This window comes from Electrona antarctica (genome assembly GCF_951216825.1).
Source record: "Electrona antarctica genome assembly, chromosome: 15".
Lineage (NCBI taxonomy): Eukaryota > Metazoa > Chordata > Actinopteri > Myctophiformes > Myctophidae > Electrona > Electrona antarctica.
Window position 1 is genome coordinate 19,207,503 of NC_136796.1, and position 25,841 is coordinate 19,233,343.

A 25,841-nucleotide genomic window follows, 5' to 3' on the forward strand; every position below is an offset into this window, starting at 1 on the left:
TCCTGCTACTCTTCTTGGCAACTGTCAAAAACTAAAAATACTCTAAAGTCGGAATGGTGGACAAATAAGTACTTATATTAGATAGATCCGGGAAAGCACTAGATACTCAATAATTCAAACGTGCAAATTATGAGGTACATTTTCCTTTATTAATGTTTTGGTGTATTGCATTTTTTTAAATATAATTAATCATAATAAATCAGACATTTTCAGAAATGTTCAAAAATAGTGAAAATAGCAGAACTTGTAGATCTATATGCCATTTCACTCCTTGAAATAAGGCTGTAAAAACAGTCTTTTGTAGACTACATTTATATCCCAGTTAAGAGTCCCTAGAGATAGAATTCTAGGTCATAGTGGCGTCAAAATAGACAATATTTGAAATGTAGTGAATACGTGAAATCTATGAGCTTGTAAAAAATAAATATAATAAAAGTACTTACTGGTAAAGTATAATAAGTAAATGCACTTAAGTACATTTACTTATAGGCTGATACTGTTACTGTACCAGTAAGTACAGTAAGTACAGTAAGTAGCTACTGCCCACCACTGAGAATGTAGGCCTACACATTACACAATTTGCACCCGTACGGATGCATCTGGTACCATAATGTGTACACTCTCAGAAGAGTTTAACAGAGTGCAGGGCTACTGATCTTGTGACAGCTCACTTCTCTGCGCATATTTTCCCTTTGCAAAACGCTGAGTGTGTGTGTGTGTGTGTGTGTGTGTGTGTGTGTGTGTGTGTGTGTGTGTGTGTGTGTGTGTGTGTGTGTGTGTGTACACGTGTGTGTGTGCGTGTGTGCGTGCGTGCACGTGTTGCGTGCACGTGTATGCCCTAGAGAGGGGAGAGATAAGAGTAGCCTAGTATAGTGGAATGCAAAGCAGTGTGAAATGTATTCTTTATTTTATTTTTGCTGATTCACTATGAATTTAGCCTATATTACTGTATAGCCTATGCAGGCTACAGACAGACAGACAGACAGACAGACAGACAGACAGACAGACAGACAGACAGACAGACAGACAGACAGACAGACAGACAGACAGAGTTGTTGTTTCAATCAGACAGACACTCCCCACCTTTGTGTCTCTGTCTGATTCAAACAACAATAACTATGAAGCTGTTTCAAAAGGCAGCATGCTTGGCGCCTGCTCTGATGAAATAGGCCTACAAGCTGAGATAATTGTTCCTTAATGCTTTGCATGTTTCGTTAAAGCATTGTTACCACACAACTAATTGATACAGTGGATTAAAGACACAATTAATTTACACAATAATCCAGTTGTTAGGGCGTGTTTGAGGATGACCTAGACCTATAGAGCAAGGTTTCCCAAACTTTTCAGGCCGCGACCCCCACCACAAAAAGTCATATTTGTATTTGAACTGGACCTCCCACCCTCACAAGCAAGCATTGTAAAAGCATTGCATTTAGTTTGACCATGACCGTGGTTCCACTGTTGAATATGGTGAAAGTAGCCAAAACTACAAGCTTTCATGAGCTAGATTGGCGATTTTCACAATGTTTGCCCCAAATACATAATATTTGACAATTTGGTATTAAAAGGTCTTCAATTGCAACTTCAGAAATGTGCAGATATACCCTGTATACACTTAAGTATACTGTGTGTTGGTTTGTTTACGGTAGAGTGATAAAACAACGTTGCATATGGCTAATCATCCCAAGTTTGGGAACCATGCATTGACCTATAGAGAGAGATGCACTGTGCTGACAGTAGACAGACAGCAGGCCAGAGCTGTATAGACAAGACTCTTGGACTTGAGTCCACATGTCTGTCAGAGTCTTGCTATGACTTGACCTGGACCTGCACCAAAATACTTCAAACCATCTGTCTTTGCTTAATCTCCACCAGGCCCAAGGCAGGAGGGAGGGAGACATGTTTTCAACCCTGTGTGTTTGTGCATGTGTGACTGTGTGTCTGTATTAGGGCCTTTCTACTATGACCATAAGGTTTTCAGCATGGTGCGGTTTGGTGCGGTGGAGAACCAGTTCTGCTGGTGTTTACACCTCAGCCTGGCCGGTTCGGTTGTTCGTGGATAATCATGCAAACCACTTTACCTATCAGCAAAGTTCTTGTGCACAGTAAGGCAAGGAAGTAAAAATATGAAGAAATGTATGCTTTGGAAAATGATCAGCAGAAAAAGTATTACATGATGATTATTTTTCCTCTCCTGCTCATACCTTAATCTTTAGCCTCTCTCTTCTCACAGAAACTACAAAATGGTGGAGCGCACCCACAAATAAATTCACCTGTTTCATTACTAGAGTAGACAATAAAGAGGATTCTGATTATTTCTAATCAGTTTGGGTAAAACATTGGTTGGTCCTTTTTTGTTTTAATTGACTTGATACTTGACCTGGCAGACTTAAGACTTAATTCATTCAAGGTGAAAAAAGGAAAGACTCAAAAGACCAACACAGGTTGTAATAAATGTTAACGCTTAGCCTTTATTCCATTGCAGGACTGATGTTTTTGTCATGTCAAAAACATCAGCGGTAATGAAACTCCATACCAAAGTAAGTTATGAAGTTCTCATCTACGATCATTGGACTATTTAAATATTTGAGTTGAAATTTAAGATAGCAGAAAGTTGGAAAAACATTTTTACATCTACAAGTCAAATGAACTTCTCAACAGCTCATGGGAATATGCATCTCTAAATTCTGTGTATATTTGCCCAAATAAAAATAAACATTGCACAAATCAACAGCAGCAGACTTTCCTTCTTTTTTTTGCATAATGTCTTGACATTTTCATGAACGGTAAATTCCAAAGAGTGTCATGCCATACATGAAGAGAGAAATCAAGGGGAATTTGGGGATATTAAGTCTTCTTCTGGACACCGCAGAGTAGAAACAAGTCACAATGCCACTTTTCTACTGTATATTACAATATGTCCACATTTTCCAAAAACGTCACGAAAAGGCCAAAGGAATTGACAAAATGATGAAATAAAAGATTGCATTGAGCATTTTAGAGGGCTTGCAGATTCCAAAAGCCACTCCTATTAAGTGCAGCATACATGAACGTGAAGCACAGTTATTTATAATGATAAAGAATACTTATGCACTTCACCCCTTAACCACTTAAACCCTATAGTACATATACTTTGTTGACTAGATAACCCCTCGGCATCTATACTAGGCCCCTCCTGTTCCCCTCTATACCAGCAACTTTCAACCTTTTTCATTCCAAGGACCCCTAGTATGATATGCATTAGGCCACAGACTCATTTGATTTTGCCGTAAAAGTGTGTGAGTGTACAAATGGAACCAAAATGTACAATCTCAGAGTTGCAGTCCCGTAAGGGTCCATTTGGACCCATGTTGGTCCCCAGACACTATCCTAGTGACACTACTTTTTTTCAAAACAAAATGTTTCAACGAATTCAGCCAATCTATGAGCTCATAATGCATCACAAACAATGCGTAGTGATCTTACAGGTCCGCTATTCTTGTCGAACATTCGCCCCCCAGAAGAGGGCCGCTATAAGGTTCATGAAGTCAAGTACATGAAATGCACACCAAAGCTTCTTATTCACATCATATTATGCATACCTGACATGATTGTTTTGTGATAGCTCGGGCACGGAACGCGTGAGGCTGATTATTAGCGTGGTTTATAGCTAGAGCCTTTTTTTTTGTCTTTGTTTTTTAACTTCACTTTAAAAGTGGAGTCAAGGGTCTGTTTGTACCTCAAACACAGGCATGCATCCATGAAGCTGGGCAGTTCATAGTTCATACGCAGACACAGCAAGATGTGGATCTTCAATGACTTAACAGTGTGTACAGTCCAAACCAAAACGTCACTTTGATGGCCTTGTTGTTGGCAAGTGAAAACAAGTTTGACAGCGTTACGAGTGACGGCTGAAGGTGAAATGGTGCATGCGACTGCACCGTGAAACATAATTACAGCAATATACTAATAAACCAGTGGTTCTCAAACCTCTTCATTTCAAGGACCCCCGGTTTTATATGTATCAGGCCAAATGGACCCAACCCCATTTCATACGATTTTCAAATTTTGGGCCCCCATGCAGTCACTACACTGTAAAATCCTAACTCACAAGAGTGCACAAATGCAACCAAATGTACCCTTACTGGTCCATTTCATTCCATTTGTGCACTCTCAGAGTTACAGATCCGTAACTCCTCAATGACCTCTGGAGGTCCCCGGACCTCACTTTGAGAACCACTTGTTATAAAAGCACATTTACAGTAATGCAGCTATACTGAAACAAAGCACACTCACGGTAAGATTGTTTTACCGTCAAATTCAGAGTAAAGCTGTTTTTAACAGTAAGGGTACCGTAAACTGATAATTACAGTTACTTACTGGCAACCGTGTTACCAGTAAGTTACAGCAAAGAAAATACAATAAAATACCTGCCCACTAAGCCTTTTTATTATTATTTTTAATTGGTTTTATTGGTTACCTTCGCTGCTGACCAAGCCAGAGTCGGGGGTCAAGGACAAGTTGAAGGTGAAGGGCTTTGGGCAAAGCAATAAGGGCACCAGAATCCTCATAACAGACACAGGTTCCTATAACTGTATATCTAAAACCTGACACCCACACACTGCGGCGGGTGCAAATATTAGACCGGTGAAATGTCAAAACAGCAAGCAAAACCAATTCAGGGAAAGGAATTGATTGAGGTGACATCATCAGAGATCAGTGATTCTCAAATGTTAGAATTTCAAGAACCCCCAGTTTGATATGCATTAGGGTGATTAGGCCATCAGACACCCCCCCCCTTTTATTTTGTCGAGGGGCTCTAGCCCCTCCTATATACAGCTTTAATGTTTGTGTTGTCTGAACAAACATTAAAAATGCCATTGACAATGAACGGAGAATTTACGTCATACGTGTCTGAGTAAATTGGCATATGTATGTCAGTGGGAACCCTTGGCCAATAAGGGACCACCATTGTTGATGATGATGTAAGATAATGTACGATGATTAGAGCGTCCCTCACTTCACACAGGTGTGATTTTATTTACTCTGGGACCCTTACGGGTCCATTTGGCTCCATCCGTTTGGTTCCTATAATCCTAAATGGGGACCCATGGAACCCTTTCAAGGACCATTAAGGGTCCCAGGACCCATACGATGACAACCAGTGACACATAGGATAGCACAAGAAACCCCAAATGTGCTTGCAGTTATTTGACAGCACTGACTACGGGAATGGGTGAGTTCACGGAGATCCCATTTCAGCTTAGATCTTCCTGATACTTACGTAATATTTAGAGTGTTTTGTTCCATATTAAACGTTCAGATTTAAGATGAATACAATGAGGTTATATCGTATATAGTTGCTACCATATCCTGTTTGTCCCTACAGAGCAAAATCCAAGATTCTCAATTTAAACATCTTATATGCGAGTACATAGACAAATTATTATTTTTGTTATTTATTATTATTATTGAGGAACCTAAGCCAAAGAGGAGCAGTGGCTCAATCGGAAGGTTCCCAGTTTGATCACCAGTGGCTCCCCTGGAGTGTCCTTGAGCAACACTGAACTGCTCCCAATGAGCAGGTTGGTGCATGCCTTGCATCAATGTGTGAATAGAATCTAATAGACATTGTAAAGCCTTCTGGGATAAAGGCACCCTATAAATGTATCACTAACCATTCTTACTTACCATTTAATTTTAGTTTTATGTAGTTGTATATAAGATGTAATGCTAAAACAAATAAACACTTTGTTCAGTTAACACTCTGGATGTCAAATAAAATCCATGTTAGGAGGGAGAGCTTGCTTCAGCTCAGCTCCAGACAATAAAAAGCTCTATCTCCAGTTCTCCACACACCAAATCTATTGTTCCAGAGCCAGTTCTGAACTCCATTGATAGTGAGACTGATTGCTGTCAGCCTCAGTAGCACAATACTTTGTTGTTCTTTTTTTCCATGACCCAGATCGATTCCATCATCCTGAAATTCAACATAAATTATGTTATTCATAAAGCCTGGTTTATATATTATCTACAGTATCTATAAATGCACCATCTCTGTACGTGTGTACAGTATGTACGTACGTCTGTAATCCACGTAACTCGAGAACCGTTTGCCCCACCGACTTAAAATTTGACACACACGTTCCACACCACCACAGGCCTGGCCTTGAGTCGATGGGATACACCGTTGTCCAGAACCAGCACTAAAGCCTCTGCCCAGGCTCTGGACAAGGCCCCTGCCCAGGCTCTGGACAGGGCCCAAATAAGCCAATTGACCACACCTGATCACCCCTAGATCTCCATATATGGAGCTGGCCTGTTCTGACATCACAATGGTGTTCTGACAGCTGCAAAGACACCATATTTGGGCATGCCTGACAAAGAACTCCATATATGGGCATAATAGGGACACAGACATAATAACTGGGTGGGGCATGCATTTCCAACTTGCATCGTTCCAAGTAGGCCAGTGCCCAACGGACACCGCTCTAGTATACTATAATAGCCGATCTACAAGCTCACAAAGCGTCACAGCGTGTGGCATGTTGTGTTCTCGCACATCATTCTCCGGTACGCACGCCGGCACACGACTCAAGTGTTAACACAGGCTTAAATTCCACCAAATCAGACATCAAATCTGAAATGTCATTCAACTTTAGAGTGTAGTTTCCTTTATAGTACTATAGTCTTTGAGGCAACAGACAAGTTGCTAAAATTAGACTGGACACCCACTCGGCACAGGAAGCTGGCATCGCTTTGACAAGCACCCCGTGCTGAACTTTACCGCGCTTGTCAAAAACAGGCATGCTGCCTGCCGCCCCCAAATTTTCTAACAAACCAACATCTTGAACGTATGATGCCAGAAAGGAGGAGGCTACAAACCTGGAGAACACAGGCACATGGCACCCTCCAGGCACTTACACAACCACACAGTTTCACCCCCAGTCCTCACACTGCCTATATGACGTCTGTGTTGTTATCAGAAGAGTTTGCGATAACATTTCAGATGGGAAATAGGCGACGCAGTTGCTCAATATTGATTCATACAATGTGAAATGAATTGAAAACAGAAAGCAGCTTTTCATCCCAACATTGTAGTCAAAGGTTTCTTAATTAAATTCAGGGGCAGAAATATGTTTCTTATCAACAATACTAGATGTGAGCGTTGTCGACAACATATGAAGTACTAAATTATGTTCAATTTCTAAATATATTAGTATTCCCACCTTGGAATATGTCAATATATGTATGTCAATATAAATGTTATCTTTTTGTACTACATAGTTCAAATTGAGAACTTATAGCCCCTGCTTATTCTTCTGGTTTCACTGTGTGCTAAGCTCCGACCCTATGGAGCTAAATATCATTCATTCTGTGCCTGGTATGGGGCGTATATGCTCCTGGAGTGCACCTTTATGTGTGCGGGGTGTAGCATACGTGACTGGCGTGAATATGTCCCTTTGGTCTCGGCCTGCAGCCCCCCCTATAGGACGAGGGTGAACCATTTTTGAAGTCTACCTTTCCCCTCAAAATACAAAGAGATAAGCACATGTCATATTTTATGGTACCATAGTGTTCTTAAAGTGTTTTTTTTTTCTTCTTCTTTTCTTTTCTTTTATCCTTCAATGGTTTAATCATGCAATATATAGTATGTATGATATTACAGGTTTGTGGATTGTTGCCTTTGTCTAAACAGCCTGTGAATGTGCAATTGTAAAGGGGGGAATCCGTGGATACCGTATCTACATTACATAATATTAAATGACATGTTAATACTCATGTTTTAAATGGTTATACTGGTAGTCGCTAGTCATTAATTTCAGAAAGTCTCGTCTTGTTTGTTTGAGTTTGGGAATGGTTTGTATTTTTGGGATGATTTCCTGGACTTTGATGCTAAGGTTGATCTGTGCATTCCGCATGGGGGGTTCCTTCCAACATGGTATGGTGTATAATTCCAAGAGGGTGCAAAGGGAACCAAATGGACCCATGTGGCAGAGGCGTCATTTCAGGGAAAAAGTACTTTAGAAAAAAATAAATGTTTTAAAAAGTTTTTTTCCCCAGGTTGATAGTGTTCCATGAATGTATGGTTGCAGACAAGAAAACATGTCTATTATCACATGTCACATATACAGCAGATGGACAGGTGCGGATTGAGATGCACTCTGATTAATGTCCACAAAATAAATGAATTTGAGGTTAAATTCAAATACTTGGGGGTGACAATTGCCATCCAGAGGGATCACAAATGACACCCCTGGCCACAAGGGTCCGTTTGGTTCCGTTTGCGCGCTCCCAGAGTTAGACAAACACTCAATCAGATTAGACAACTTTGAGGCTTGTGGCGTCTCCTCTCCGAACCCCGCCGGGCCTCCTCAATATTCGTCCATGTTGTGCCACTTGGCAATCTGCCGCCGAGGGTTGTCGCACACCTCCCGCCAGTGGGTGACGCCCGAGGGCATGGGGCTCTGGCCACCCAGCACCAGGCGGCCCACCACCTCGTTCTTGGTGGTCCGGTCGAAGTCGACCACCAGGAACTCCACGGAGATGTCAGCCAACAGCTCGGCGGGCACCTCGTAGATGAAGGACTCGTTGAACACGGGGTTGAGCGTGCACTTCTTCACGTGCGTCTTCTTCTTGGCGATGCGCTTGCGGCCGTAGTAGACGTTCACCTTCACATAGGGGTCTGCGGGGAGAGGTGGAGAGCAGCGTTAGAGCAGCAGGGTTCCCGGCCTCTCGAGGATCAGGGCCCGCCTGGAAATCTCGAAAGCGTTCGCAGCCCATCCATCTGACCACTTAAAGGAGTAGTTCACCCAAAGAAATAACATATTTTCTATCAATTGCACACCCCATGAAGCTTTGAATTCATCGAGATTGTTTTGTCTTTGTTGCATTCCTGAGTCAATAATTTGATGACCGGGTCACTCTTTGAGTCTTTTACCCGGTCATCAAATTATTGGCTTTGGAATGCGCCAAAGACAAAATAATCAAGGCTTCATGCAGGGGTGTGTAATTGATAGAAAACAAGTCATTTCTGGGGTGAACTACTCCTCCGGTCATTTGGACTCAATGCTGCATGCATTTTCAGAGGCTTCTTGTTTCCCGAGCCATGTGGCCCATGATTATAGGGCGGGAGCCTATATCCTGTTTCTGTGAAGCGGCTTGATATACAAGTACGATCCCCTGCCATGATGTACACGTACAACCCCCTGGACATGACTCTAGTGTCAATCAACCAGGAGTCTAAATGTCTCAATGGAAGAGTAGGCAGACCACCTCCAACCACTGCACATGTACTAGTTACATTGCATTAACATACTTTACCATACAGATTGCTTAAAATAACCTTTTATTCATTACAAGTATAAAATATAATTATTTGCTAATGTTGTTGCTAATGTCAATTAAGTTGAGCAGATCATGGTGCATAGATGCTGTGATCTATATTGTAGCTTGGACATTATTGCAATGACTTCTCTTCTTCAGGAGAGGGAGACAAAGACTGTAAAACCTGCAGATAACTTGTAGCTAGGTTGTAGCTTTAACTATATACAACCCTCTGCAGAAAACCAAACTGCTCTGTTCTAGAGTTTTATGGTATATTCATGAAAATCTTGAAATCATGACTAGGACGTTGACCATAAAATAATAGATTTTCTTTTCTTCCTTACATTTACTCGTTTTTTCTCCCAATTTACTTATTATGCCAATTAATTCCTCCCCACACATTTCTGTGATGCCACTGCTCTCTATACTGGGTCAACTGCCAGTGAGGACATAGTGCCTCCAACCTACTTTCCGTCCTTCCCCGAACAAGGATATTTGTGTTCATATAGACGGCCTACCCGGATGCACTGTGGTGAATTCACAAGTAGGCTATTATTTTATGGTTAAACATGATTCTTAGAGAGGTTTACAATTAGGAAAAGATTCAGATTGGGGTTAACATTAGGATTAGTAATTTAGGTCAGGTTGTACTTGTAGGGGTTACGACCTGAGCTACACCAGATTTGTACGTAGATGTGTCACACACAGACAATCTACAAACTTTGGGAAAGTGTCATAGTAGTTTGTTTACAACTGAAACGGACTTCCTGTGCACTAACTTCCTCTTCAAAATAAGATCCACATGTAATGATTAGTCAACACTAGTTTTATTACAGGACATTAACATCACATTTGAGTTCCTTTTGAATGCCTGTCAGATTTCTCTACATAACTGTCTCAGCTGCAAATGCGCCTTGCATGCCTTTGATCTACGCGCAGAAAACATTTTGACGACGTATGTGCACTGGTGCGCATACGTCGGTTGTGTGCCCCCCTGATTATTAATAAAATCTAAACATGTAACATGTAAACACAACATTAACATAGTACTCTTATTATGCATATCGCATTCTCGCCGAGAAATATTTTCGAGTTAAAAAAGGGTGAAAAAACAACAAAAAACGAATGGTTCAAGCCCATTAATTATGATTCGAGTGCCAACCCTAACGAGCGAAGGTTCGAACGGCGAATGTTCGGGGACAGCCTTAGTGTGTGTGTGTGTGTGTGTGTGTGTGTGTGTGTGTGTGTGTGTGTGTGTGTGTGTGTGTGTGTGTGTGTGTGTGACTCACTCCCACAGAGTCCAGAGATGTCCATGTTGGGCAGGTGTTTGGCCTTCATCACCATCACATTGAGCCTCTGAGTGACAGGCTGGTAGGACACCGACACCAGCAGCTCCCCTCGACTGACACACTGAGCGCGCACACACACACACACACACACACACACACACACACACACACACACACACACACACACGCACACGCACACGCACACGCACACGCACACAAACACAAACACATACACATACACGCACACACAACACATTCGATCAGTTATTGACACAATGACACATGGCCATTTTACATTATATTTAACCAATTTTGTAATACAAACAAAAAACGTGAAACTAGCGTATCCAAGTTCACATTGAAAAGTGATGCGATGCGTTTTGATGAGCTTCACTATTCAAACAAAACAGTAACAGTCGTGTTGTACAGTGTAATATTTACAACCAGAGGGCAGGATGACTGCTATTACACAGGATATCTATACTGGAGATGGTCCAGAATAATTTCTTATCATTATAAAATGGTCCAATAATAGGTTACATCGGTTCTTCCATGCTCCACTTAAGCCTAACTTACTGCGATAGACAAGCTGGCTTGTGCACGTGTGAGTAATCCCCCAATACACACAAACTGGTTATTTCAATATTTTTCTCCCAGTGTCAACCTATCTTCATATACTTGGTCCTCACTAATGCTCATTATAATATGGTAACATTTTTGTCTACCCCTAAAAAGACCATGCGTAATGATGATGTCACTGGTAGGCGGGTTTATGAAGTGTCCACAGCCCTCCTAGGAGACGCAGACCTTGTAGACAATGGTGGGTCGGTATGAGGTACTATAAATGTCAGTAGGTATGAGCCAAGTGTCTCACCGCCTGGAAGACAATCCAAATAATGTCAGTGAGCCAAAAAAAAGTCCTGGCTCACAGAGGATGGTATACACGGAGTATAAATGATGCTTTATGGGTTGCCAAATATCACAGGGTGGGGAGTGATGCTTGGTGTGTGTTGATGTAGCGAGGAATTTTAGACACGTTGCACAAAATCATAGCTAATCATAACAAATGTCCACCATTCTATATACGATGATAACGGTTTTCTGAAAAACGTACTGTATGCTGCCATATCAGTGCTGCTCAAACTTTTTCATGTCAAGGACCCCCACAATTATAGGCAATTATATTTGGCTCAAAATATGTTGTTCCAGGAACCCCCAGAAGCAAAGATTTGACATTTATACATTTATATACCGGTATTCAAAGATTTGCAAGCTTATAAGCTTACTATATCTGCTATATTTGAATAGCCACATTTGTATACAATGACAACAGATGCTTTAATAATGGGTTAAGTTGAAGACATTTTCTTTCTAATGTGTACTTTATTATTTTTATGCCTAGTATGTGATCATACAATACAAACACAATGACGCCAGTCTCCTGTACATTCTCAAGTGTAAATAATGATAAAAAACAAGCAGGATCCTGAGCTGTTTCCATGTTACTGTTCTCGTCCCTCTCTCCCCCTCCTCTCCCCCTCCTCTCTCCCTGTCTCTCTCCCTGTCTCTCTCCCTGTCTCTCTCCCTGTCTCTCTCCCTGTCTGTCTCCCTGTCTGTCTGTCTGTCTGTCTGTCTGTCTGTCTGTCTGTCTCCCTGTCTGTCTGTCTGTCTGTCTGTCTGTCTGTCTGTCTGTCTGTCTGTCTGTCTGTCTGTCTGTCTGTCTGTCTGTCTGTCTGTGTCTCTCTCTCTCTCTCTCTCTCTCTCTCTCTCTCTCTCTGTCTCTCTCTCATCCTTAAAGAGCTGTCATTCCTCCTCAGCTCCCTGTTGTCTCCATAGAAACACTTTGAAGCAGAGCTCTCACTGAACCTCACAATGCAGGCGAGAAATGTGTGTGTGTGTGTGTATGTGTGTGTGTGTGTGTGCGTGCGTGCGTGCATGTGCGTGCCATGTATATGTCTGCACTCCGCAGTCCGCACACATGCAAATGCTGTATGTGACTCATATCCGAATCCATTTTAAAAGTGATGAAAACCCCCCAGCAAAAAAGGTCATAAAAACTGTCAGCGTTCCACAAATATAGTCTGATTCGTCATCCTTCTTCTTAGAATGTGTTTGTTGTCTGTGTCTGTCTGTCTGTCTGTCTGTCTGTCTGTCTGTCTGTCTGTCTGTCTGTCTGTCTGTCTGTCTGTCTGTCTGTCTGTCTGTCTGTCTGTCCCTGGCTGTCTCTCTCCCGCCTCCTTCATGATGTAATGAAATAGTGTGTGTGTGTGTGTGTGTGTGTGTGTGTGTGTGTGTGTGTGTGTGTGTGTGTGTGTGTGTGTGTGTGTGTGTGTGTGTGTGTGTGTGTGTGTGTGTGTGTGTGTGTGTGTGCATGCTTCTTATGGTGAAGGCTTTCGCAGAAAATAGCAAAACGTCAAGCTCTCACTGCAACGCGGTGTGAGCTTGTCGAACGGCTATTTTCGGCCAAAGCCTACCCCACAATAACAGGAAACTTAAAATACACTAGTATAGAGCCCTGAGGGACTATGGTCAACCATATGGGGTTTGAGTAGTACTCAAAAAACGACTTACTTTCTGTCAATTACACACCCCATGAAGTTGGGGTTCTTGTCGCCTCATCCTAAGCCGGTCAGCAGGAGACTCCGCCAAGCATCAAATTATTGGCTTCGGAATGTGACAAAAACTGAAAAATCTCCATGAATTCAAGGCTTCATTGGGTGTGTAATTGATAGAAATTAAGTCATTTTCTCTGGGGTGAACCACTCATATAAGTGATTAATGTCCTTGGCCCACGCTGTGACAGATGTGAGTGTGTGTGTTGTTGTACCTGGATGTGTCTCTTGGTGATCTGCTGGGTGATATGGACACGCCCCGTGCTGGGGTCCACGCCGGCCAGCGGCACGGCCACCTCGCCGATGACGTCGTCGCGGGCGAAGCGGTCGAAGCTGAGCACCAGGAAGTGCAGCGTGAGCTCGGGCAGCGAGCTGTACGCCACGCCGTAGAAGGTGAACGTCTCATCGAACACCGGCTCCAGCGTCTTCCTCAGCACGCGGGTCTGAAGAGGAGGGACACACATGAAGAGTTAGTCAAAAAGAATCCATTCAGCAATGCATCTCGATGCGGCCGCGCACGGTTCTGCATCGATCCAGCAACGTCACATAATCAATAATCGAAGCCTAAATATAATATATAATTATAATATAATTATAATAGTATTATATATAATATAATTATAAATAAAATATGTTGTTCAGTATCATGACTGCTTGTATTGACTGATGAAACTTTTGCCATGTTGTGCAAATATAGAAAAGTGTGAATCGAATCGAATCGTTACCTGGTGAATCGTAATCAAATTGAATTATGAGGGCAGCGTCAATGCACACCTCTACTTTGGGCATGTCGCTGCTAGGTTATTCCCTCAGTGCCATTTGCTTTTCACATCATTTTTTTGCCTTGTTTGATAATGGTGTGTATTTTACATTATGTTTATTAAAGAGGTCAAAGTCAAAGCCTGGTCTTGCCTGTTCTCAGCGGCTTTACTGGCCCTTGGATCTTGCATTCTAAAGCTTGAGATTGTGTCTGACATCAGTGCCTGTTGATCTCCATATGTGCATTTGATAGCGGCCCCAAGGGTTGTAGGTGAAAACCCACCCACCCATTAGGCAACTTTAATATAGGATGAATTAATTAATTAATTAATCATTAATGACACATTTTAAGAAATCATGAAAATAGCAACGCCTTCTGAGCCTGTAAATCGGCTAGTGGTCTTAAGTCTTAAGGAGCACTGCACCCATTCTCAACCTTATCTTCATAGAATTGGGTGTGCCTAAATAAAAAATGACATATTTCTGTCTTCTCACTCCGTCTTGACTTCTTCAGACACCTCAGTGTGCTCGAAATGTCACTCCGGTGCATGTGACATTTCTAATAAAGCCATTGAAGGGTAGCCTGGCATTAGCCAGACTGATAGCGTGGATTCAACCACACGTTGCTCCACGGCATCAGTCTGGACTTCGGAGAGGATGAGAAATTAGCCTGGCTAAGGCCAGGCTAATTGATGGGAGCGAGGGTGTACGTATGTTTTAAAATAATAATTCAAAACAAAATGTACGAAACAACACAAAAATGAAGGGACCCATAATAAACGTGACCGCGACCACAAATGGGTCCCCGACCCACTGTTGGCTCACCTTCACGCGGTGTTTCTTCTCGGGCAGGATTGTCATCTTCACGTAGGGGTCCGAGGTGCCTGCCTGCTCGTCCACGGCCGGCAGCCCCTGGGCTCCGATGACGGTCACCACCAGGGCCTTCTTGGGGAAGGTGTAGTCCACCGCCAGGCTGAGGGTCCCCAGGGACGTGGGCAGCGTGCCGGAGGCCGAGCTGTCGTCTGGACCCCCCGGGGTGAAGGGCGACGCCGTCTTACTGGCGCTGCAGCTGCTGCTGCCGCTGCTCAGGGCTGTCACCAAAATCACAACGCTTTAGTTGACGATTAATTGTCATACAAACAATTGCGATTAACAATTTAATTCCTGTTTTTTTCACATTTGAACTTTGGAACATATTACTCAAAATTCTGTTTCTGTTTTTACGCTTTACAATAACCAGCACCATTAAAAATAAATAATGTACCACATACAAAACAGGCTTGAAAGGTTCAGTAAGTGACATTTTTTGTTAAATAGCTATTGTGATAGTGATCATTGCTGTAGATTGTTGGTTCAGTAACAGGATTCTCTCCAGCCCTTTAGTTCAGATCAGGTTGGGATACCAATGTAGTCCAATCAGGAGAGAGAACTCATACAGGATAAACTGACAATGCTTAATAATAGCTATTACCGGTAGTTCAAATAACAATTATCGTCACTGTCAAGTGGAAACCTTGTACTGTATGTCCAAAATTGTTACTTTTCAGGAAATGGAAAATAAATCCTTAAATATAGTCACAAGCTCTTGTTGATAACTGGTCCAATATTTATATATAAAAAAACGCAGACACACTTAACCACTTCCACTTTCAGTTAATACATAGAGAAAATAGCCAATGGAAACAAGGAAACAACAAACAAGTCTAATAAACTGACTAATAAAGTATTCAATCAATCAATCAATCAATCAATGGTTCTGCCAGGCTTACCGCTGGGGCCTCCAGAGCTGCTCTCCAGGCAGCAGTAGTCGGCCCTGATGGGCAGCGCCCGCTCTATCAGCGGCTGGCCAGCAGGGGGCACGTGCAGTCGGCTCATCTGCAGCGGGGCCGCCCCAGCTTCCACGTCCACCGGCACGGACCTTCCTCTGCCTCCCCGCTCCCCGCCGCGACCCCACTCGCCGCCGTGGCCTAGGGACGGGCAATTAACCGAAAATATATCAGAGCTGACATTTAGAGCCAAGAACCGACTTTGTCTTTAACCACTTAAACCGGGTTGACCGAAGTCCCTCTCGGCTATATAATACTGACTTTTCTGTTTTCTGTTATTGTGGGGAAAACTTTCACTTCGTTATGAGTCACAATGCATCAATCTGCTATTTTCTGCAATAGCTTTCCCCACAATACGGATGCTGTGGTTATTGAGAAGCAAGGTTTTTTTTTATAATTGTTTTTTTTGTGTATATCAGCATATCAACGTGAAAGCCTTCTAATACATTTTTCTGCCAAGATCTACACACATCGCAAAACACGTCACATTGTAAGCTTGTAGATCTGGCATTTTCACTATTAAAAAACAAATTGTTCATTGTAATTGAGACAAAACGTTTGATAGAAATTATGATTTGAAGTCACCCAACCTAGGGATGGGATGTAATGGAAATTCAAGAGAATTGGGCCAAATATAATTGTGATTAACAACATTATTGTGATAATCAATAAGCTTAAAACTCTGAGAATGCAACTAAAAATATACATGTATTTGGTTGAGAAACAAATATTTGTATTGCCTCACAGGACACAATTTTGGCAGCCAGAGTGCAGCCCGCCTACTACAGAACTGTATCCAGTCATTTTCACACATACAGTACACACATGGACACTCAGACTGTTTCCATATCCGCTGTTTATCTCTCCAGACCGCAACTTGTCAAAAGCGAATTGATAGGATGTGTAGGATGGAGGAAATCGCGAATTTCACCAATTATGGTGAACTCTCTGTGATATTTTCTATTGTAATAAATGATAATTAATTTGATAATGATAATAACCTATACATAGAATTGACATAGCACTTTTGTAAATACTCAAATCTTAAAAGGGGGGATTTAGATTAGGTAGCGAATGCTACTCTCAAAAGGTGGGTTTTGATTGTGGTTTTAAACGTGGCAAGGGTGCATATGGTGTAGTACAGTAGTAGTAGTAGTAGTATGTAGGCTATAGCTGATGATAGTACACTGTAGGGTTTCACAAAAACAAAGCAACCTTTCTAGGAATGAAAGATCCAAATAGATATGAAGGCACGGAGTGTTCGGAATCAAGACATAAACCTATGTATTGAGAGATGGGTCTCTCGGAAATGTTAGCATTCCTACCGTGGCCTCCTCCATTGTTCCGGGACTTCCCGGCTCGCCGGCCGACACGCACAATCTTCTTGTTGCTAAGCGTCTCCGGGTAGATGCTGATGCCCTTCAGCATGTGGATGAACCTGTAGGGTGGGCAGTCACCATTACAACATCTAAGTTGACCATTAACTGTCACACAAATAATTTCGATTTAATGATTTAATTGTGTTTTTTGTCACTTGAACATAGGGACATATGAATACAACTTGAATTTCTGTTTGTTTTTTTAGACTTCATGAGCACAGATTGCAGATCTACATACAAGTTTACAACATGTCACAGTGATGTGTTGTAAGCTTGTAGATTAGTAGTTATTTCTGCTATTTTGAAAATTGTTTGAATGAAAATATTTCAACATGGAAACGATTATGACGATAATTGCGATTATCTCAAATAATTTGCGATTAAGTGACTATGTAATAATTGTGGGACAGGCCTACCTGTAGGGCGGGTCCACGGGCGAGTCGCACGGTCCCGACTGGAGCTTGTAGCCGCCCGTCAGCTGGCGGTAGCGGCGCTGGCAGCATGTCCACAGGAAGACCGCCACAGTCACCGTGACGACCAGGACCCCGGCGCCCAGAAAGCCGGCCAACACCGGTGACACCGCTGTTGTGTAGGTTTGTCGGAGGAAAGAGAAGAGGATTCGTTAGAGACGGACATTAAATATGATTATTACACGGCTTGCTGAATGCTTTTCCTCGCTCCTTTATATCTAGCCTCATGCTTACGTATGTAGATATAATAACAGAAGCTGCCTATTAACGCCCTACTTGATCGTACAGCATAAGAGTGTCAAAAGTAGCAGATTCTCAAGCTCTAAACGTTTTTCATAATGTTTGCCTCTTTCTTTTCTTACATAATATTTGACAACTTGTGCAATTTGATATTAAAAAGGTCTCAAAAGGTCTCTAACTTTAAAAATGTGCAGATAATCTGTATACACATATGTTAGTTTGTGTACTGTTTACTGAGAAAACCATGTTGCACATTTAAGCTAATCATCTGCAGACCCCCAAAACGTATAGGGGACCCCTGGTGGTCCCAACCACCAGTTTGAGAACCACTCAAACTGGTAACTCAGACGATGGCCATGAAATAAGAGAAATAATATACAGTGTGGCGTCACTGTTGGAAAGTAAACTTGGACAGGATGATGTAGAACGGACATGACACGGTTTGGTTCATTGGCATTCTGTGGCTCAACAGAAATAACACCACTGCACTCTGGCTTTGTGTACGTTGCCATGGAAGCAGTTGCTATAGAAGCGGAAGTGTGTGTGTGTGTGTGTGTGTGTGTATGTGTGTGTGTGTGTGTGTGTGTGTGTGTGTGTGTGTGTGTGTGTGTGTGTGTGTGTGTGTGTGTGTGTGTGTGTGCGTGTTTGTGTGGCTAATCTCGTAAATCGCTGCACCAATCAGTCACATGTTGTGAGCACACTACCAGTGTGTGTAGAAGTACCTCACTTTTTCATGTTTTATACTTACTTACACTAAAAAGTATTTAACATTGGTTTTATAATGAAAATCAATGTCACAACGTGTCACATTGCAACATGTTGTGAGCTTGAAGATCTGCTATTTTCACTACAGGTCTATTTGAAATAGGTTAATTAGTAATGTATACGTTTGGGTCAGTTCACATAGTGGTTCATCAAAACTCAAAAAAGATAAATCGAAGGATGAAATGATGAAAATTATATTTGAACCGAATGGGACAAAGTACAGTAACAATCAATAAACACAAACAAGCTAAGACAAACTTAGTCATCTAGCAAACAAAATATGGATGCCTCCATGACGCATCGCTCCAATGAAGGTGTCAATGAACCGCCACGGCCAATGAGGTATCTCTCTACGTTCATAATAGGCTATTTATGTGTTTCCTGATCATCCTGGTCTATACAAAAACTGAAGCTGACCTGCTCACAGTCAGAGGCTGTAACTCTCCTCTTTACACACTCCACTATTAGTGGATACTATGGATTGAATTGAACAGATTTTAATGGACTGTTTTCTTTTCCTTTAGGCAACCTCTGGGGTGTATTACTTAAATACTTTTGGCTGGAAGGTTTATGTTGATGCATTTATTCCCCCTCCCTACCTTTGTTGAAATAAAAATCCTTACTTAAAGAGAGTCTATTGTTTGAACACAGCCTCTCTGTCTCTGCCTCACTGGTGCGCTCACAACAGTGGTTAAAACTATGACCCCATTATATCCCTTATTCATTTTTATAAATACATTTAAGGCTTTCCATGCAGAGCAAAGCCTTGTTTTCATTCCAAACTGAACCAGTGTGATCCCGTCTAGGCCTATGGCGACAATTCTATAAAGTGGTTTCCGGTTGGAGCAGCTTTGTTTTTGTTTCCTCCAGCAACATGCATGCCGAAATCGAGTATTGTAGTCGCATTACGCATTGGAATAAATAAAGATATACCAAATGAAAAGAAACGATTATACCAAACAAAACAAATGATGACGCCTCTAACAGAAAGGAATACTTTGGGAGTAGCACTTTTGGTTTCACTTTTCACCATGATTTCAGTCCGCCTGACAACACAAAGTTATATCCTCTCTAGATCAGAAAACTGGAAAACTACTTGATCCCATATCCTATATACACCAGATCGGAATGTTTGAATGTTTGTAAACAAGCTGGTATTTACGGGTAGAGTGCCCGTAAATATCAATTAAAGTGGTCAGGCACATTACCTATGTCTTCGTACAGTGGATATTAATAACAAAATAATATATAGTAGTCAATAACAATATCAGTTACTGTCTTGTACTTCCAGAAATAATGTTAATTGTTAATGAATAATACTGCTCCAATGCGATGCTGCAGGTGTTATCTACCCAAAAATACATAATAAAATATATGGTGATGTCATGATGATTATCTAGTTGTTAATAAATGTCGGTAAAAAGGAATACTCGCACACCAACACTCAATAATTGGAATGACCAATGTGGAAAATGATGGCACATTTTTGGTAGCACTTTTTCCCCCACTAGTATAGATCACAATTACACATTTCTTGCATCTGAAAAACCTGTGTGGACATTGCATTTATTGATGCTGGTGTGCAAGCAAGCACTTTCTTGTATTATGCTTGGCGAACGACCTGACTGAAATACCTGATTACTTGGACTTTAACAACCACGTTCACTTAAAATGTTAAAATGTTAAAAAATAGCCAACCTACAAACTCATGACGCATCGAGATGAGACGCATTGTGCGTTTGTAATATTTGCTACTTTTGAACTATACTATTTGTAACACCATAGGGCATAAAAGTAGAAATATGGAGATACAAGCCTTCTACCCAATGCTACACAGTGGATGTGCATTGCTTGTGGCGTTATTGAGAGAATTCGTCCTCCTGGGGCCTAGAAATCTGTCTGGTTGTTCTTGTTCTGTCCTGTTGTGCCAGTTGGGGTGGCCTAAAGAATAATAATAACACCAGCAGGCCCAATGGCTTACTGGCCTATTTGGAAGAATATCAGACACCCTCATCCTATACAAATAATCACAGTCACCAATCACCATGGTGAATGTTCAAATGCTCAGATTAAAACAAACGTGTTCAAATCATTCGGAGTAAACTACCACCTCTGTGCTGTGAGACAAAGGAACAGCTGTCTCATGCTGTCCTATTGGGACACTGGATTTACCTATGACAGCTCAGGGACCCCCTCCCTTTCCCCTCCCCACCCCAACCCGACTCACATGCCTGCCATGGCAGCCATCAGAACCAAGACAAGCATATTGTACTTTTCAGTGATTCTAATTCAAAAATCACACCCGTGTGAAGTGAGGGGCGCTAATTATTAAAGTCTAACTCATATTGCTATGATTAGGTGATGTAATGGTGAAGTAAAACAAACGGTGACAAAACAAACATTAAATTCTCTTTATTGTTAATGGTATTTAATGTTTGTGTTAGGGACAATTGACCATTGTCAATGGCGTTTTTAAAACAAACATTGAACTAAAAACAAACATTAAACCTGTATATAGGAGGGGCTAGCGCCCCTCAAAAATAGCAAAAGTGCACACTGCGTTACTTTTGATGACGCTTTCATGTGACACTGTAGTATGATCAAGTAGGGCGTTAATTTAAGACAAAACACAAAAAGTTAAAATATGGACATAGGAGGTTTCTGCCAGACAGCAACGACAATACTGTACACACAAAAGGAATCCTGTGGATCTCAGCATCCCCATGGGAACCATGTGGCTCCAATGTGGATCTCAGCATCCCCATGGGAACCATGTGGCTCCAATGTGGATCTCAGCATCCCCATGGGAACCATGTGGCTCCGATGTGGATCTCAGCATCCCCATGGGAACCATGTGGCTCCAATGTGGATCTCAGCATCCCCATGGGAACCATGTGGCTCCAATGTGGATCTCAGCATCCCCATGGGAACCATGTGGCTCCAATGTGGATCTCAGCATCCCCATGGGAACCATGTGGCTCCAATGTGGATCTCAGCATCCCCATGGGAACCATGTGGCTCCAATGTGGATCTCAGCATCCCCATGGGAACGATGTGGCTCCAATGTGGATCTCAGCATCCCCATGGGAACCATGTGGCTCCAATGTGGATCTCAGCATCCCCATGGGAACCATGTGGCTCCAATGTGGATCTCAGCATCCCCATGGGAACCATGTGGCTCCAATGTGGATCTCAGCATCCCCATGGGAACCATGTGGCTCCAATGTGGATCTCAAACCTCATGTGACCAGCCTGTGAGTGTGTGACGTAACTCGTCTAGTGTACAAATGGAATGGGTCCAATTGGTTCCATTTGAGTTCTTATTCTCTCTTTAGTTCTTCAGTTAGTTTCAGGCCCTGTTAATGGTTCAATAAAGCATCATTTTGACAAAGGTGCTATGGTATAGCACCTTTATGATAGTTGCTATAGGTTCCCTTTATTATTCGGAGACACATGATCGCTTTTAGTGCTATTTAACGACATTGTGTGTACTAGTGTAGTGGCTCTGGTTCACTAAACAAAATAGTGCTAAAATAGCACTAAAAGTGGTAATTTATCTGCACACACCAGTCACCTGCCTGTGTCTGTTCTTTCTCTCATTCCATTCATGACATGCAGTATTTTTCAGGTGGTACAGCAGTCAAAGTCACAGCTATGGCAGAGGTAACTGCAGGGCTAAATTTAGGAAAACGGCATGCTTTTGGTTCGTTTGCTGCAGTTAGAGCAGAAAACCAGTGGAACTCAATTCCCACTCATATCAGAGAAAGTATTCAAAAGAACGCTTGAATCAGTGGCTCAAGACAATCCGACCATGATGTAAATCATTGATGTAAATCGCAGGTTCTTAAACCTTTACATTTTTCAAGGACACCCATAACTCTGAGAGCGTACAAACGGAACCATGCATGGGTCCATTTGGTCCATTTGCTAAATGTAAGGATGGGCCACACTTTGAGAACCACTGATCTAAACCCTTGTATGGAACCAACATGGATGAGACTACGATTCATGTTCTATATGATGTGTTCTTTTCTATATGATGTGTTCTTTTCTATATGATGTGTTCTTTTCTATATGATGTGTTCTTTTCTATATGATGTGTTCTTTTCTATATGATGTGTTCTTTTCAAATATGGTTCATTGTATTGCCTTTGTATTTTCTGTGTTGCATTTTGATGTTGTATTGGTTTGAACTCAGCCCAGAGATTTGCATATGCAAATTGACTACACGGCTCTCTGTGGCTTCTATTGTGCACTCCTCTGTTAAATAAACAAATACAATTTGTGAAATTGGCAAGGACCCCAACACCCACCCCCCCCCAACACACACACACACACACACACACACACACACACACACACACACACACACACACACACAAAGATTGATTTATTGACTTTTTTGTAAAAGTAGTTAAAAAAAGTAATAGTTGTGGCTCTTGGAAATGGATCGTGCATGCACACACACACACACACACACACACACACACACACACACACACACACACACACACACACACACACACACACACACACACACACACACACACACACACACACACACACACACACACACACACACACAATATGGACCTACCAATGTGTTTGTACCATATGCTAAACCTCATACACATAGGTTTGATTCTCTACTGGTTCTGCAGCTTGGTTCAGGCACCTATTAATGTTTCTATAAAGCACCATTTGACAAAGATGCTGTGTAGGCTACTTCACTGTATAGCACCAAAAGAGATTCCCTATGTGCTTACAAGCCAAGCTGACCTTGTGTTTAACCTCAACACACACTGCTGTTCTAATGCTAGGTGTATCTGCATAGATATAGCTTGATCTTTGTATGTTCTCTTTGACATACCGGTACTTATTTATTATATTTAAGGTCTATTTTTCTTTTCTTCTTATGATCATATATAGACGTTAATGCCAGATTTAGCTGCAGTGTAGCTGTTGCAATGCAGTGCTTCTGTAATCCACGCAATAATGAAACAGTATGAGTTTGGATAGACTCTATAGTGCATTAAGTCCAACCTTACAAAACCATTAGTTCAACCAAATGTTTTCTGCTGCAGGGGATCAATCCAGCTATTAATGATCCCTAAGTAGACTGATTTTTTGTATCAAAGGCTCTCAAGTCGGTGTCCAGGGACCCACAGTGGTCCTTGAGGGGGTTCCAGGGGGTCCCCAGCTAAATTAATTGTATAGTTCATCTTCACCAGTATTACACGTACAAGATAATTTACGACAATGTATTTTTTTAGTTCCACTGTAATCTCTGTATATATAGACAGATAGAAAGATAGATGGCTGTCAATTCTAACATTCTAACTATGTTACTATACAGGCTATAGCCTGCCTGACATGTGGGCTAATTTCCATATAGGCCTATATTACTTACTGGATCTAAATAATCTAATAATGATGAAGACATGATGATAATAGGCCTATACATAAAAAGGACATTCACTCATTCAGATCATGTTTGCAGCGTCAGTGTAGGACCGGTTCTGTGTTCTGTTCTGGCACCCTGACAAAAACTCCACAACAATGGACTGTGGGTGGGATGAACACACACACACACACACACACACACACACACACACACACACACACACACTTCGTCGTTTGAATCATAACCAAATTAGCCTCAGAGGGATGTAGGCTTACTAGACTACCACACAGATCAGTAGGCCTACACAATCACGCAACTGCGTCGCTCGCCGACCAGACGCGGCGGCGACGCCTTGACAGCTTGTAGATCTGTCCTTTGCTACGGAGTTAAACCTCAGACAGGCACTAAGGGCATTACGTAACAGAAAGCGTTGTGTGTACTGTACAGTGTCGTCTCCAGAATGGAAGCGTTGCTATGGCCCTGCAGGCTGACACAGCAGCACGCAACGCAACATAACATGACCACACAATACATAACTCATTCATAATCATAATCTATAGGTTAATAATGAATGATGATGATATAGGTCCAACATTTAGCCTACTTTATATCCTATGCTGCGATGCGCATTTTATTGCTTCTGTAGTCTATTCTAGTTTTTTATTTTATAGCCTAATTAATTTCTTTATGCATGTAATATGATCAACCAGATATGGGTATAGTATAATAAGTTAATAATAAGTGCTTTAAAACGTATTGTTTTGTATTGAATTCTAATATCCATATGTAGGCTATACCGCCTTCCGCCTATACCACCAAGCGATGTGGATATAGCTTATCACATGGATGACCATGACCATGATGATATCATATAGGCTATAGCGCGAGACAAATTGTATAGCATGACAACACAGAGGGCTACATTAATGCATACACCTCATATGGCTCATACGTATATGGCTACTCAATCTAGAAGCATAATATAGAATAGACACAATCACAGTGGATGAGCATCATAAAATATATGGCTACACGGTCGGGCTATTATTATTAGGTCATTTTAGAAATACAGCCTACTCACCATATGCCGGCTTCAAGTTGGTTATCTCAGCCTGGTCAGCCTCAGCCATGTTGATGCTTATTTGCCTGCAGGTGTCGTGTCAATAATTAAAACATGTGAGTGAATGAAAGAAGACAGCGCGGGGTTTATTTTATGTCCATGGATGCTGCTGGGTGTGGTTCATGGACGGCATCATCATCATCATGCACTGACATATCCTAGCAGAGAAATGAGCGCTGTGGCGCCCCTGTAGTCCGGAGAGGAGCGTCGGTCCACTGACGATGCTGGAATGCGTCTGTGTGACAGCGTGTGTGTGTGCGCGCGCGCGTGCGTGTGCATGCGTGTGCGTGTGCGTGTGTGTGTGGGTGAGATTGTTGTTGGGGGAACCTCTTTCTTTAGGGCATTGGTTCCATAGATTGGTTCTAAAGTCGGTTCCCCCAGGGGTCCTTGAGGGAGTTCAGGGGTCCCCTCATTGGCCCATGCAGCAAAATGGGTTAATGTATAGCCTATATATATATATATTTTTTTTTTTTAAAGAGAGAGATGTGGAATATTTTGGAAACAAACACCACAAACTTTGCATGCGGTAGGCTACAACGAATTTTCAGATGGAGGTCCACCTCCACCACCAAATACATTTGGGGTATTTTGACATAAAATGAAAATGGCACCCCCCCCCCCCAAAGTCACTGTCCAAATAGATCTTTCTGCCTTTTCGCTTTCTCTCGCTA

General features: G+C 42.0%; 1 protein-coding gene across 1 annotated transcript; it reads right to left on the bottom strand.

The window, feature by feature from the left end:
* Window positions 1–6,778: 6,778 nt before the first annotated feature.
* Window positions 6,779–25,261, bottom strand: syt11a (synaptotagmin XIa). The gene is made up of 8 exons (XM_079522332.1): window positions 25,132–25,261; window positions 17,588–17,753; window positions 17,118–17,230; window positions 15,736–15,933; window positions 14,792–15,057; window positions 13,423–13,650; window positions 10,596–10,716; window positions 6,779–8,665 (listed from the first exon to the last, which is right to left on the bottom strand). Exons 1-8 carry the CDS (start codon window positions 25,178–25,180, stop codon window positions 8,355–8,357), a joined length of 1,452 nt encoding a protein of 483 aa, XP_079378458.1. The 5' UTR covers window positions 25,181–25,261; the 3' UTR covers window positions 6,779–8,354.
* Between the last annotated feature and the right edge of the window lie 580 nt (window positions 25,262–25,841).